We start from the raw sequence: 14,026 nt of genomic DNA, 5'->3' as shown, positions 1-14,026 counted from the left end.
AACAGGCTCCGTCTGCATACACTGCGGACCAATCACAATTGGGCAAGGGGAAATTTCTGTTTTTACACTCTGTAAGTCATGCAACACACACATAAGAGGAAATATACACATGCACAAACAGGATCCTATGGACATGCACTAATGGAGAGATGTCAGAGTGACGGAGCTGTCCACAGTGGGCGCTCCTGACCTGGGGGGGGTGGGGGGGTGGGGGGGGTTGGTGCCTTGCTCAGGGGCACCTCGGCAGTGCTCAGGAAGTGATCTGGCACCTCTCCAGACCAACTTTCAGATTAGGTCCGCACCGGGACTTGAACAGGCCTCTGATTCCCTACAGGCTGAGCTACTGCCGCCCAGAAAAGGTGTCAAACAGCAGAGGACAGCGCCCGTGGTTTCGAACCTCTGGCAAGGGACTGCACGAGACAGTCTATGTTTGGAGGAAGTTTTATGATTTTGCTGTCACCACTGAGCTAAACCGCTGCCCACAGTGGGCAACCAATAGGAACACATGTTACTAACTTACAACGCAACAGTGTTACTAAGCAACCTCAATGATATTCTGTGAGAATATTACATGCAGTTTAGGGCTGTTCGCTGGAGAGGTGTCAGGTCACTTCCTGAGCTCTGCTGAGGTGCCAGCCAGGGAGAACAGTGATGTGTGTGTGTGTGTGTGTGTGTGTGTGTGTGTGTGTGTGTGTGTGTGTGTGTGTGTGTGTGTGTGTGTGAGTGAGTGTGTGTGTGTGTGTGTGTGCGTGCGCATGTGGAGCTCCCACTATTTCTCTCGTCGTCATGCTTCACAGACTGGGACACTGATATTTACACTGTTGTGGCATCAATATAAAGACATAATGGCGGTGGAGCTTCATTACAGCGCTGTCCAAGAATTGCACTCTGAAAAATTCTCAAGATTCATGATTTTAAATGTTCATCACTTAAATCATCTAGTCTAACTAGCATGCTGTAACAAAGCATCATGTGTGCGCTTTCACTGAAAGTAATGAGGAGTCTGTCAGCAGCCTCTTCATTAGTCTGGAGGTCATGTTTGTTCAAGCAGGAGGCAAAGAGAGAGAGAGAGAGAGAGAGAGAGAGAGAGAGAGATACAGTTTACACAGGATGCGATGGATTCACGAGGGACCGATATGGCCTCATATCTGGGTCAAAGGTGACATCCAGCACATGTGCATGCTTCATGGTGAGCCGCTCCAGGTCTTCCCAGCAGCCTGTTCGGTGGCTCTGCAGCCCTCGTAGTAAACAAGAGGACCACGTGGTGCGGCTCTGGACTGTGATTGGCGGAGCGCAGCCGTGCAGCAACACACCCCACAGAGGTCTGTTGTTTACTGACTTTTTCTGCACTTCAGCCTGACAATACAGTACACCACATTCCTCGAATACAACGGAGCAACCAGAGAGCTGCTGTTTTACTCCTGTAATACATCAGTACCATCATAACACTCCTTCTGTAACACACCTCTCATACATTTAGTGTCATAATACCTAGGTGTAAGATTACAACACACCAACAGGCGATGCAGTGATGACGTGCACAGCCTGCATGTTTGACCTCCTGATTTATGTCTGCATTATTTCTTGAGGTGCATCTTTGGGGTCAATTTTCCTTTCAGCTCTAATCGTCAACATGTTACACCTCAAACATATACTGATTGTTTACGACAAACTGCTCTAAAGCCCTGTGACATACTGCAGCTGCAGTGTTTATGCATATTCTAAAAGATGCATAGAAAAGCAGCTCAATCATGTAGAAGGAAATACAGAGCGACATACCACCAAATAATCCTGGATTACAGGAATATTATAGAACTCATCTATATGAAATATCATAAAATCCTATATAAACCTGAGTATTACGAGGATATTAAAGGGTTTTTATTGAGTTTTTGGTCATGCAACATGCATTTTTTTGCAGCTTCAATCAGTGTGCGGCTTCACTGTACAGCTGCATGTAGTTTTATTGTGTGCACTGCAGTACTGTGTGTAGATATACTGTGTGTAGATATACTGTGTGTATTAACAGAGTGTGTGGTGGTAACAAAGGGCAGCCTGTGGGCGGAGATCAGCCCCAACACTGATTACATAATCCAATCGGACTCTCCCTCGGTGTCCTCAGTGTGTTAGTGTGAGTGTGAGAGAGAGAGTGTGTGTGTGAGAGTGTGTGTGCGCACGTAGCAACAACACACAGACGTTCAGCTCGTGGGCTACGTGCTGACAGTGACGCGCCCGCTGCTTTAAAGGAATATCATCCAGCCCCACTTGTGTGAGTCTGACCCACTTCAATACTGAGGGCACCACACGTACATAGAGTTATTAATGATACAAGAAGAAGAAGACGAAGAAGAAATGTAAAGAACTTAAAAGAGCAAGGAACAAATATGAGCTGTTCAATGTTAGTTCAATCAGGAGAGACTTTTTAAACTCTGACTTTACAGAAAAAAATGTTTAATGCTCTTATTTTGTCCCATCGAAAGAGTATTAGGGCCACATTAAGGGGGGGGGGATTTGTAAATTTAGGAGGATAAATTCGTAAATGTATGAGAATAAATGTGTTAATTTACGGGAATAAAGTAAAAGGTTTACAAGAATTAAATCCTACATTTCCAAGATTAAAGTCGTACATTTCCGAGAATAAAGAATTACGAAAATACATTTGTAAATTAACAAGAATAAAGTCATAAATTTACGGGATTAATGTCGTGAATTCACAAGAATACATTTGTTAAAAATAAAAATTGACACAAATTAAGTAGCACATTTCCAAGTATAAAGTCGTACAGTTCCGAGAATAAATGTATTATTTTAGTCTTCAGTTATATCAGAGGATCAGAATCCACCTGTTTGAAAAAGATGAACCAGAGCATCTTGTGTGAGAAAAAGGTTTCAGAAATAAGGAGATAAGGAGCTGGCACATCACAGTGTCATAAAATATCAGAACCCTGAAAAAATACTGATATTTGCTTCATTAGCTCTGCGATCAAATCACCCATGATGCATTTCCCAGCTGTTTGATCAGCTAATGATGACATCACCTTATCAGGTCAGACTGTCTGCTCTGCAGGAACACACTGATTACTGTCGGCCTGCGTACACGACGTGTTTGGTCGAAGCAGCTTCATAAAAGAACGTTTTTCTTTTTTTTCTTTTTTTTTATCCCACTTTGATGTAGGAGAGCTTTCACTCGGCACCATTAAAACACCAGTTGAAATGAACTGGAGTTTCCTCCTCTTACTGGCAGCTGTGTGGTCGGTGAGCACAGCGGGCACACAGACTGTAAATGTGTCAGAGGCAGCTGCGCGACGTGCCGAACTTGCTGCAAAACTTTCTATCGGAGCATGACTCAGTAAATCACACACACACACACACACACACGCACGCACGCACGCACACACACACACACACACACAGAGAGAGAAAGCGTCATCACGACGCACAGACATCATCTGATTCATCATGGATTTTGAAATGCTGAATTCCAGTCTTGCATCCTCCCGTCATCAACCGGATGACCGACTTTCACATAAACTCATGAAATGGTTTTAATGTCACGTTGCAACAAGTTTCTCTCTCTTTTTGTTTTAACTTAATCCGTTTGAATGTAGTTTCTGTTCTCAGGCCTGATGAACACACAGTAACACCATGAACAAAGCTTCGTTATTTACGATCACAGAGGTCATTTTTTTATTTTTTTATTGTGTAAAGGTGAAAACAGTACAAGTGCTAGATGATACAAAACTATGCATACAAAGGGACAGCAGGAGGACAGTAAAGACAAAAACATCTGAAGTACTGAGACATCAACTTCAGACAATGCATGAAGTCACTTAAAGCTGCTAAGAGCATAGTTCAAGGATCTCTGTTGATTTTCCACGACTGCTACTTTCAGAGCCTCCTGTCTTATTTTACCTCGTTAGCTCTTCAGGTTGTATTTTCTCCTTTGTCTGGTAATGCAATTGCTCTTTGGGGGACAAATAAGTCGAGTTGAGACATTACCAAATAAGAAATCAAACTCTTCTGTTGTTCACACTTTATCATCAAATGAAGAGCTATGTCTTTAAATGTGGAGACTTTATTCAATCAAACATTTAAGATAAGAGGATAGACTGTGCATTCAACAACCAATCCTGATATGATATAAAGGATATAAAGGTATAAAGACTTCAAAAAAGAGTTCTGAACGTGACAATGGACTCTATACAACAGGAACAACGAGGCCCCGTGTCCACCTGCCGTTTTTCCTGAGCGCCAGCGTCTTTTTTTCCAATTGTTTTCAATGAGTAGAAAGCGCTCCCAGCAGAAAGCGGACGCCTGCAGAAAAAGTGCACAGCCCGGCGTATTTTTTTCCACGCGCTCGGCCTTTTTGGTGCAGCCGTTCTGACTGCTAAAATCTTTCAACATCACCTTGTTGACATCACCGCAGTAGTTTCCAAATGTATGATATTCCCCGTAGATGTTGCCGCCTACTGATTGTGTCTTGTACCCACATCCTCCTCATGCCGTGTCTGATCGGGAACTAAACGATCTCAGATATTAAACATGCAGTAAAAAGGAGCGGTCATACAGCTGCCAGACTGTGGGCAAGCAATGCTCTTCTTCTCAGCGTACAAACGCTTCATACAAGAGCTCCCCAGCGCACAGCCAGCACCTTTTTTTTCAAGATTTATTTTTGGGCTTTTTGAGCCTTCAATGGAGAGATAAGACAGTGGATTGAATCGGAAATCAGGGGGAGAGAGAAGGGAGTGACATGCGTGAAAGGAGCCACATGTGGGATTTGAACCTGGGCCGCCCACTTTGAGGACTATAGCCTCCACACATGGGGTGTGCGCACTAACCAGCGCCCCACAGCATGTGCTTTTCTGCCCGGAAAGAAACGTTTGGTGGACGCGGGGCCTGAGTCCGCACCCATTACTTTGATTTGAACATTTGACAGCTTCTCAGAGATCATAAGAGGTGATTGTTAAAGAAAAAGACAAGAATGCAGAAGCTCCCTGTAATGAATGAAATGAATCCAGAATTTTAAACATATTTGTAAAACCATTGATTTGTTAATCGCTAGATGTTTGTCCTCCACCTTTCATCTCTCGTCCTTCATATTAAGTCTTTCATTTTCCTTCTTTAGTCTCAGTCTTTGTCTCAGCTCCTTCATCATCATCATCATCATCATCATCATCCTCCTCACGCCTCACACCTTCCTGTCTGGCAGTGGAGGAGAAGACTCCTCCTCCCTCTCCTTCACCTGTACCTGGTCAGCTGTTTGTTCAGTGGACGTGGTCACTCTCACCGGCCTGCTGATTCGTGCATACACTGATTTAACATCCACTATCACCGCAGAGCCAACATAGTCAAGCTGCTCCTGTGGCTTGTGATTGGTCGCTGGAGATGACGTGTCAGCATCACCTCCGCCGCCGCCGCCGCTGCTCCGCCCTCCTCCGATGGTGTTGTAGATGTGGGCGGAGTCTGAGAGGTCAGAGCTGTTCACCTCTGTACAAGGAGACACATTACATGAGAAAGATTTCACTGATTTAAGATGTTTGAAATAAACTGAAACCTCCCGTGTTGAAAAACGGAGCCAAAAACTGCAATTCCTCAAGTGTCCACTTGGGAGTGTCTCCTAAAGACCCTGAGGTCACACACACACCCCATTTTAAAAATGTCCGTTTTAACAAAATAAATACAAATGTTTAGAGGCTGGAGACTCTGTGTGTGTGTGTGTGTGTGTGTGTGTGTGTGTGTGTGTGTGTGTGTGTGTGTGTGTGTGTGTGTGTCTGTCTGTCTGTCTGTCTGTCGCCCGTCTGATCAGTTCATCTACCACTCTTCAGACTGTGATCAGGTAACTTCTTGGATGTCAGTGGGAACATGAACACAGACCTTGACTCTCTGGCGCCCTCAGGTGGTGCCTCCAGGGAGTGAACTCCACAGAGATTTCTTCTTCAGTATCTGAACACAAACATGAACAAGGCTCAGTTGCATTCATTGCATAACACCACATATAAAAAACCCCACAGAGATAGGATAAAAAACACAAGAAATTAATGTTTTAAGGAAAAATAATTAGTGATGTCATTGTTGTTTGCTTTGTTTTGCATGTATATTGAAATTAATTGACAAAAATGTTTCCCATTAAATAAAAAATTTAAAAAATACTGCTAGTTTTTCCGCTCTCTCCCTCTGCTCTCATCGGCAATCTGACTGGCAGCAATTCTGCACGCCTCACTCAGCCCCACCACCACCTGAGCATCCACCTGTAGGCTCCGACTGGGAGGTTTAAGATATCATCCCATCGCTCCTTTAAATTGCTGCATGTAAAATATTTGAATATTTGAAACAAAACAAACCTGAGTTTTCTGATTGAACTGAAACTGAAATCTGAAAGTACCTCCAGCAGATTCAGAACCTCTCGTTGTCTTCACCACCGCTGTGCTGCCGTTAGTCTGAACATCTGAGGACAAACACACACACACACACACCTATCAACGAATGAAACAAGGGTGAAATAATGTGTAACATCAGCTAAAAAACAACAACAAAGGGATATAAAGAGGACATATCAGCCCCTGTGCAGCAACTTTCACCTAAGTGCCGTTCCACTAGCGGAGAGGCTAAGGTAGAGCGGAATCTAACCTGACTGTTTATGCTCTTACTGCCCTGGGACCTCTACAGATCTCGGGCCCCTGGGCATACGCCCGGCTGCCCAAATGGTTAATCCTAACAAGAGTGACCTTGAAGTATTTGTACTAGTGTTGTAGTCCAGACCAAGATGTACCAGAGACCAGATGTCTCCAAGATGGAGACGAGGCCAAGACATTTAGGGATCAAGGTCTAATCAAGACCAAGACCATAAATATTGTGTTTAGGGGGCCTCTCACTCATTTAGACCCTAACCCCGGAACCGGGGCATAAAAATCAAACTACAAATTAATTGAAGTTTTCCTCAAATCACAGTAATGACGTGGACAAATAGCCTGTCAGTGGTGGTCTTGACCGGTCTGGATTTAAAATCCGGAGTCCACCCAGTCTAAGACAGAGACAAGACCGAGTAAAAAAATGCTTTTGATTCCAAGATGAGACCGGAACCCTCAGGAAGTGGTCTCGAGACCAAGATGGATTTCAGGTACTACAACACAAATTTGTACAACAGCAAAGTTCATCTCAGAGACGTTCTGTGTGCAGAAAAGGTTTTAAAATATGAAGGAGGATTCAAACTGGGCGGAGCTTGCACACTGAAAACCTTCATGTCCCAGATCATCTGTTCGTTTGATCATTGAGTCTCTCTGACTGACCGTAGTGGTTCCGCTGCGGCGCCCCCATCTGGCTCCTTAATGCACTGAAGGACACCGTGTTCTCTTCTACAGACTTAAACTCTGAAACACACACAAACACACAGACACAAACACACACACACAAACGCACACACACACACACACACATAATAAATCTATATTTCGTCATATTTATAACGTTTCGGCTTGAGATGTTTCATCGACTGTTTTGTCATTCAGACGTTCACTCACCTTTCTCATCCTTTTGGATCTCATTGATCATTGGATTCTCTCTCGCCACCATGGCTTCCTCCAGCTTCACCTGTCAATCAACACGACGACATTAAAGTTTTATTCCCTCGTCAAAATGTTTTATTTCTTTAAAGAACAGACGAACGTCCTCCTCTGCGGGATCGGAGGTCTCTTACCACTCGGATCAGAGCTGAAGGGTTTTTGTCTTCGGGTTCTCGCAGCTCGAATGAACGTCTAGAACACAAAAAACAAAAAACAGATCCAGTTAGTTTTAAAGAATCGGTTCAACAACACGTTTCCATGCAGCCGGAGGAAACTCCTTTGAGAGAGATCTTTACTGCAGGATCTCAGGACGCTTCACCAAACGAGCAAGTCTACATTTTATTCTTATCAAAGCAATCACTTAGGAACAGTGGCAAGACCGAACCTCGAGCAGAACCAGACTCAACTTGAACAGCCGTCTCTGGTGACAGGATGGGCTGAGAAAGTGAGATGAAGGAACTTTTAAGCGGCCCATTCTGGCTGTTCAGTGTCGTTCTGCAGAGTGGCAACCTCCGGTGTTTAAAATGGAAGCCAGTGCTTACATGTAAAAACCTGCAGTTCCTCGAGTGTCCACTAGAGGCTGGCTGCAGAAGCACAGGAAGTCACATACACACCCATTCATAAAAAGTCTGTTTTTACAGCAGAGATTAACATGTTTACAGCCTGGTTCAAAAAAACAAATAGGTGTGATTAGCTCATGTCTCGATCGACACACACTGTACGGGGGGTGAATGTTTTGATGACTCATCAGTTTTGATTTGATGAAGGTTAAGAGTTATTCACAATAAGGCGTGTAGCTGACATGACTGACAGGTGGGCGCGGTGTAACGGTTTGTCAGGAGTCTTAAAACCTGCTCCAGCTCCAGCTCTCAGTCTGTCGTTAGGTTGACTGAAAGTTAGACTGAGACAGCATTTCCAGCATGGAGATCACCATCGATGGGACTCCAGCGCCCCCTGCAGGAACAGACAGGTGACCTCACTCAGGGGTCGTCCTTTGATATTTACAGTCTAGGGTTTTCCCCCCGAGGCTTCTGTCTTTTAAAAGAAAGATTTTGTTGCTCATTTTGGTTAATTTTGGGTATTTGCTTTTTTGTGAAGTGTCCTGAGATAACATTTGTTTAGATTCGGCACAATGGAAATAAAAAATGATAGATCGACAAACTGGAAGACGCACAAACAGCAAGTAAAATATCAACAGATAATTCAGACTCATTGTAGAAATGCACATAATGTTAAAAAAAATAAATATGACAAATATTGTCTGTGTTCTCAGTCATCCAGGTCATGGTAGGGTCTTCAACCAGTCCAGATGCCTTTGGATCAAGCTTGGAATGACTAATATTAGCATTCAAACTATACTCTTGGTATGTAAGGTTTGATAAATATTGAGGTAGAACATGTTATTTCATGATTTAGTTGGAGTCACTTAGAGACCAGAACCAGCTGACCTGCCACAGTCGCTGCAGAGAGCGGTGAGGAAGATGGAGAGGAGGAGGAGGAGGATGAAGAAACTGACGACTCCCGACGGCAGGAAGAACTGCGACGCGGTGACGTCTGCACCGACAGCAGCCATGATCACTGAGGGAGGACGGAGAGATTACACTGAAGAGAGAGAGAGAGAGAGAGAGAGAGAGAGAGAGAGAAAGGTGTCCAGGTGAGTCACCTGTGTGTGACCTGTGTGGCCACGCCATTGGTAAATGGTGTGGCCGACTTATACCACCGTGAACAAACACACCTGAGACCTGCAGATAACTACGGTGAAAGATTTGCATTTTGCATAGGTAACTTATTAATTTAACTGGAATGTGAACGCTTTGTGTTTGAGAAGTTTGATGGAAAGGACTGTTTGTATAAACACATGCACTCCTGAAGGTGTCTTGGAAATTTCACACTATATTTACTCCCCTGCAATGTTTTCCTCGTTTAACCAAAACTTAATCGACTTGGACATTGGAATTGTTTCCTCAACTTTTCTTCTGAGCAGTTTTAGAAAAAATTCAAATCCATGATTAGAGTTAAAATTTAATCTGGAGGATTATGTATATTTTAAAGGTCACATAATCTCCTCCTCTTCAACCACTGTAAATAAGTCTCAGAGCTCCACAAAACATGTCTATGAAGCAGGCAAAAGACGGAGAGGATGGACTCTTCTCATCATTGGGGGGTTTGTAGACAGACTAGAGACACATGTTAGTGTTATAGGAACATGGTGAAGTGTATTCTGAATAATATGAGACCTTCAAAACATTTCCTCAAACAGAAATAGTGTCCGGATGTTAAAAGCTTCTGGTTGATCTGCAGACAAACATGAGGCACTCATTGAAAATGTGCTGCAGGCTGTTTGGTTTTAGTTTCTGTCAACTTGCAGATTCAAATCAGCAAAGCAGCTGTAAGGATCAGTAACAGATTATGAAACGATAAACAGCTTTATCATCAGGATCTTCTTTGTATAAGAAAACAACAACTCAGCAGACATGACTGCTTTAAAAAATGTATTTGCATTTTCAGCTCCATTTCCACCAAGTTTTTAAATTTGGTTCTGTGTGGTACGGTACCCATTTATTGGAGTTTTCACTGTCAAAAGTTGGGAATGGGGCCAAAATTACCAATCTGTACCGTCCTACTTTTTTGGTACCATCCTGTTGGGGTGACAAGCGGACCGATCCGACCCCTAAATTGTGGAGCTAGAGAGGCTGCAGTCCATGGATTGGTTGAAAAAACTGTCAATTCCTAATAAGATAGTAACACAAAACACGACATGTTTCACTATCCCTTGGAGACAACTTTCAAGGCTGTTTTTATTATTTTGAGAAAATGTCAGCGCATGGGATCTCAGAGGTGAAGACCTTCCTGGGTGTTGGATGTGTTTTAAATGTAAACCTAGTGACTGCTGCATGTGAAGAAGAATCAGTTTCTTTATTCGGTTAAGGGTGGTCAAGCTCGTAACCTCGCTCTGTGAGCACTTTAATAAAAGTATTAACAGCTGCAAAAGTGATAAGAAACACAAGTATGCCTAGAGGTCAACATATCTTCTCCAGAAACAGAGGAGGTCATATATCACCTTTGCAAACCAAAGAATACAGCATCATCATGAATTCATATCTGGATCAAACTTCAGATTTCAGAAACCAACAGCTGCATGTGTCGTATTATGTCAGTTCCTGTTTCGCTAACAAGATGGAGGAGATGTTTACCTTGTTCCCTAAGTTCCAGCTCAGCAAGATTTGAAGCAGCAGCAGCAGTTGAATCATCCCGTTTGAGTCCTGTCAAACAAACACGAGACCTACAAAACAAACAAGGAGCTCGTCACACCGAGGCTGACATGACAAGGTGTGTCATGTTTACAGGGATTCCACAGTATCGAGGATCTACTGCGTGAGTCTAATAAATGAGGACACATTTGGGGAAATATTGAGATTCACTCTCTTCAGCAGAGTAAGACGTTAGATTTGTCACCACTGTAACATCCATCGTCTTCGGCTCAGAAAGACAGAGAAACAGCTCAAATGATTCTGTTTTTAGGTCAATGAAGGTTAATAACTGATGCTTTGTGGGACTTTTATGTTACTTTAGTAGACGACCAACAAAATTCATCAAGGAATCACTGCCCAAAAATAATGAAAATACGTTCCCTAAGCCCTGTTCAGATTGCCGCAACATTTACACCCCTGTTACATTTCCTCTTCAATCTGAATATAGCAGAGGAGTAATGGTGGGGACGAAGTGATCCACCCTTCTGTACCGTCGGCGGAGATAGTAACAAGAGGTGTTACAGAGGCTAGACTGGATCAGCTGAGCCAGCGTGGGAGCACAGCGCTGTGTGTGTGTGTGTGTGTGCATGTCTGACTGTGTGTGTATGTGGAGCTCACGCTGTGCCACACACTGGGACACCAATATTACGCAGTTGCTGAATCAAAATGAATGAACAAAGACCTGATGACGGCTGAGCTTTGTTACAGCACTTGTGCGGGAAAAAAAAAAGGCAGTCTGAAAATGGCCTAGCTTTCTCTGGGTCAGTCGTTGGATTTTGCCTCCTTTCAACACAACGGTCAAGATGTGCTAATGTTTTCTGTCTTCCTTGTGAGCAAAGCAGTTTGACCGCTCATGCGTTGAGAGTAGGTTCACTGCATGGGGAAATTATTTCACAACAATGAATACACAGGAGGAAGTGTGTGAGACAAAAACAGTCAGGATTTTGTAGCATACTAGCATGTTAGTGATTTAAGATGCTAACTTGCATCAGCATCAGCATCAGGTCCAGCTAAGTCTACTGGAGTCCAGTCTAAGATGGCCTAAAAACAGCCACAGTATCGAGGGTGAAGCGCTGTTCTCATTATAAATCAAATTTCAACCATTCCTCAGAAAATTATGGAGCCGTTAAACCCTCAAATTGACAAGAACAGAAATAAAAAGATACGTTTCCCTGTGTGAACCAGAAACCAACAAGTGCGCACAAGAAGCTTTAAGTTGCTCATGAGAAAGTCGGTGTGCTCACCTGACAGTTGTTCATGCTCGTGAGAAAGTTTTTCACGCACAGGAGAGACTTTAATGAGCTCATGAAACAGTTTTTTGTGCTTGCAGGAGTTTTATGTGGAGAAAGCAGTTTTTGTGCAAACTTAAAAGTATTGCCGTGTGCTCGTAAAACACTTGGCGATACCTCCAGCTCACATACGTTGCAAAAAACCCTTCAGCTCACTATATGAGACAGACTGGCAGAAACTCTCGGAGGCATTAGCTAGGGATTGTGAGAAACGTTCTCGTGTGCCCGAAATATTTTCATGTGAGCAGCAGAAATCCTCTTTCTTGATAGTTTTCTTAGATAGTTGCTGTTCACAATGTTCCTTAAATGCATGCTTTCTAATGGCCAGCAGGGGGCGCCTCCAATAAAATAAGATTTATTGTATATTGTCAGTCAGATAATGACCCTACTTGACCCTCGGTTAATTCCTGCAGTAAACATTTCTGTACAATTCATGGTGTCAATAAGTAGCTTCAAGTCTTTTCATTATTTCCTATAGTGCTTTGGGTGTGACTACCTTGATTTACAAGTCACCGCTACAGCCTTCTTACAGATGTTTTAATCAGTTCGTCGATTTTGTTTTGGTAGCCAAAATAAGCTTCTCTTTTATTATCAGGGATGCTGCTCGCCACAGGCAACTGCTTGGGGCCCCAAGGCAGGAAGGGTGCCCCCCAAGGTCTGTCAAACGTTAAACCCAGCAGTGGGCTCAAATTGTGCAAAGTTTGCAACGACAGAAACCTCCTTAAGGTGGCCCCATCTGACAGCCCTCTTGTGCTGTACTATAGCTGTGATGTGAAACTAATGTGAAAAGTTGTTGGTGCCGGATCATTTGTGACATAATGCTGATGAACGCTGGTTGGATGGGGCCCCTGTGAAACTTCACCTACAGGGCCCCAACAGACTCCAGAATCTCCACTGATCATTATCAGCGAACGACAGATACACCCCGCTGTCCAATAGCTTTTGGTGATAAAGTTTCCCCTCTTAAATTCCACCCTTTTCGCCCAAAAAAATGACATAATGATGGACAAAGATGCAGATGAATACACTTTAAAATGGTAGTCAAAACAAACCAATGGATGAAGTCATGGTCGCCACTTTTACGTCTAAATACAGACAAAAACAGGGACGCTGCAGGTTTAACTTTAAAGAAAAGTACTCTGTTTGCAATCACAAATATTCTAATTTCAAGTTCCTGAAAAGGGAAATGTTTTTGATGATCAATTCTTGATGATGATTTTTTTTAATGTGTGTATGATATCTCACTTGGCACGTTAAATAATTATAAGAAAGTCAGAATATATAGTCATGTGGCAACAGAACATTAGTTAACTGACATATTTCATACCTCGAAAATCCAGAGATTATAGGCCAGTTGAAATTACCGACACACACACACTTCAAATATTCTTAATTTCAAAAGTCAAAAATGAAATGGTCTCAATATTTCAAAATGTTTAAATAACTGCAGACAATTGCAGGACAGAATGACAACACATTATCGCTTCACTTTCTGAAAATATTATATTTATGCTGACTCATCTTTCACCATAATATTACTCTGGATTAGATTCAAATTAAAGTTATAAATAAAGGTGTAAAGCGTACCTGGGTCCATGGTGCACACAGCTGTGGGTTCAGGCTCTCATGCTGTATGTGAAGACTTCTTCCTGGTGAAGGTTTACTCATTGACAGGCTGAATAAACAGTGCTGCTGTTTGAGCTGCTTAAAGACACACACCCTGTTTATCAGCCACTCCAGCATGAGAGGGATGTTGAAGACGGGATGTTGAAGACGAGATGAAGAGACGCGGCCTCAGGTTGATCTATTTTCAGAGCTAAAAGTGTCAAAACTAAAGACTGACGAGCTACAAGCTAGCAGCATCTCAAAGACAACACACATCATGTATTAGGCATACCACGACGATCACTGTGATAATGTATTTAAT

General features: G+C 43.0%; 1 protein-coding gene across 1 annotated transcript; it reads right to left on the bottom strand.

Annotated features, from left to right (window-relative positions):
- Positions 1–3,679: 3,679 nt before the first annotated feature.
- Positions 3,680–13,823, bottom strand: si:ch73-204p21.2 (uncharacterized). Its single transcript, XM_020656133.3, has 9 exons — positions 13,687–13,823; positions 10,754–10,842; positions 9,008–9,161; positions 7,694–7,751; positions 7,518–7,587; positions 7,287–7,367; positions 6,383–6,445; positions 5,875–5,943; positions 3,680–5,487 (listed from the first exon to the last, which is right to left on the bottom strand). Exons 3-9 carry the CDS (start codon positions 9,130–9,132, stop codon positions 5,189–5,191), a joined length of 765 nt encoding a protein of 254 aa, XP_020511789.2. The 5' UTR covers positions 9,133–9,161; positions 10,754–10,842; positions 13,687–13,823; the 3' UTR covers positions 3,680–5,188.
- Positions 13,824–14,026: the final 203 nt, after the last annotated feature.

Source organism: Labrus bergylta, chromosome 3 (assembly GCF_963930695.1).
Source record: "Labrus bergylta chromosome 3, fLabBer1.1, whole genome shotgun sequence".
Taxonomy (NCBI): Eukaryota; Metazoa; Chordata; class Actinopteri; order Labriformes; family Labridae; genus Labrus; species Labrus bergylta.
Note: the sequence above shows the minus strand (reverse complement) of the source record. Positions and strands in the feature narration are given on the sequence as shown.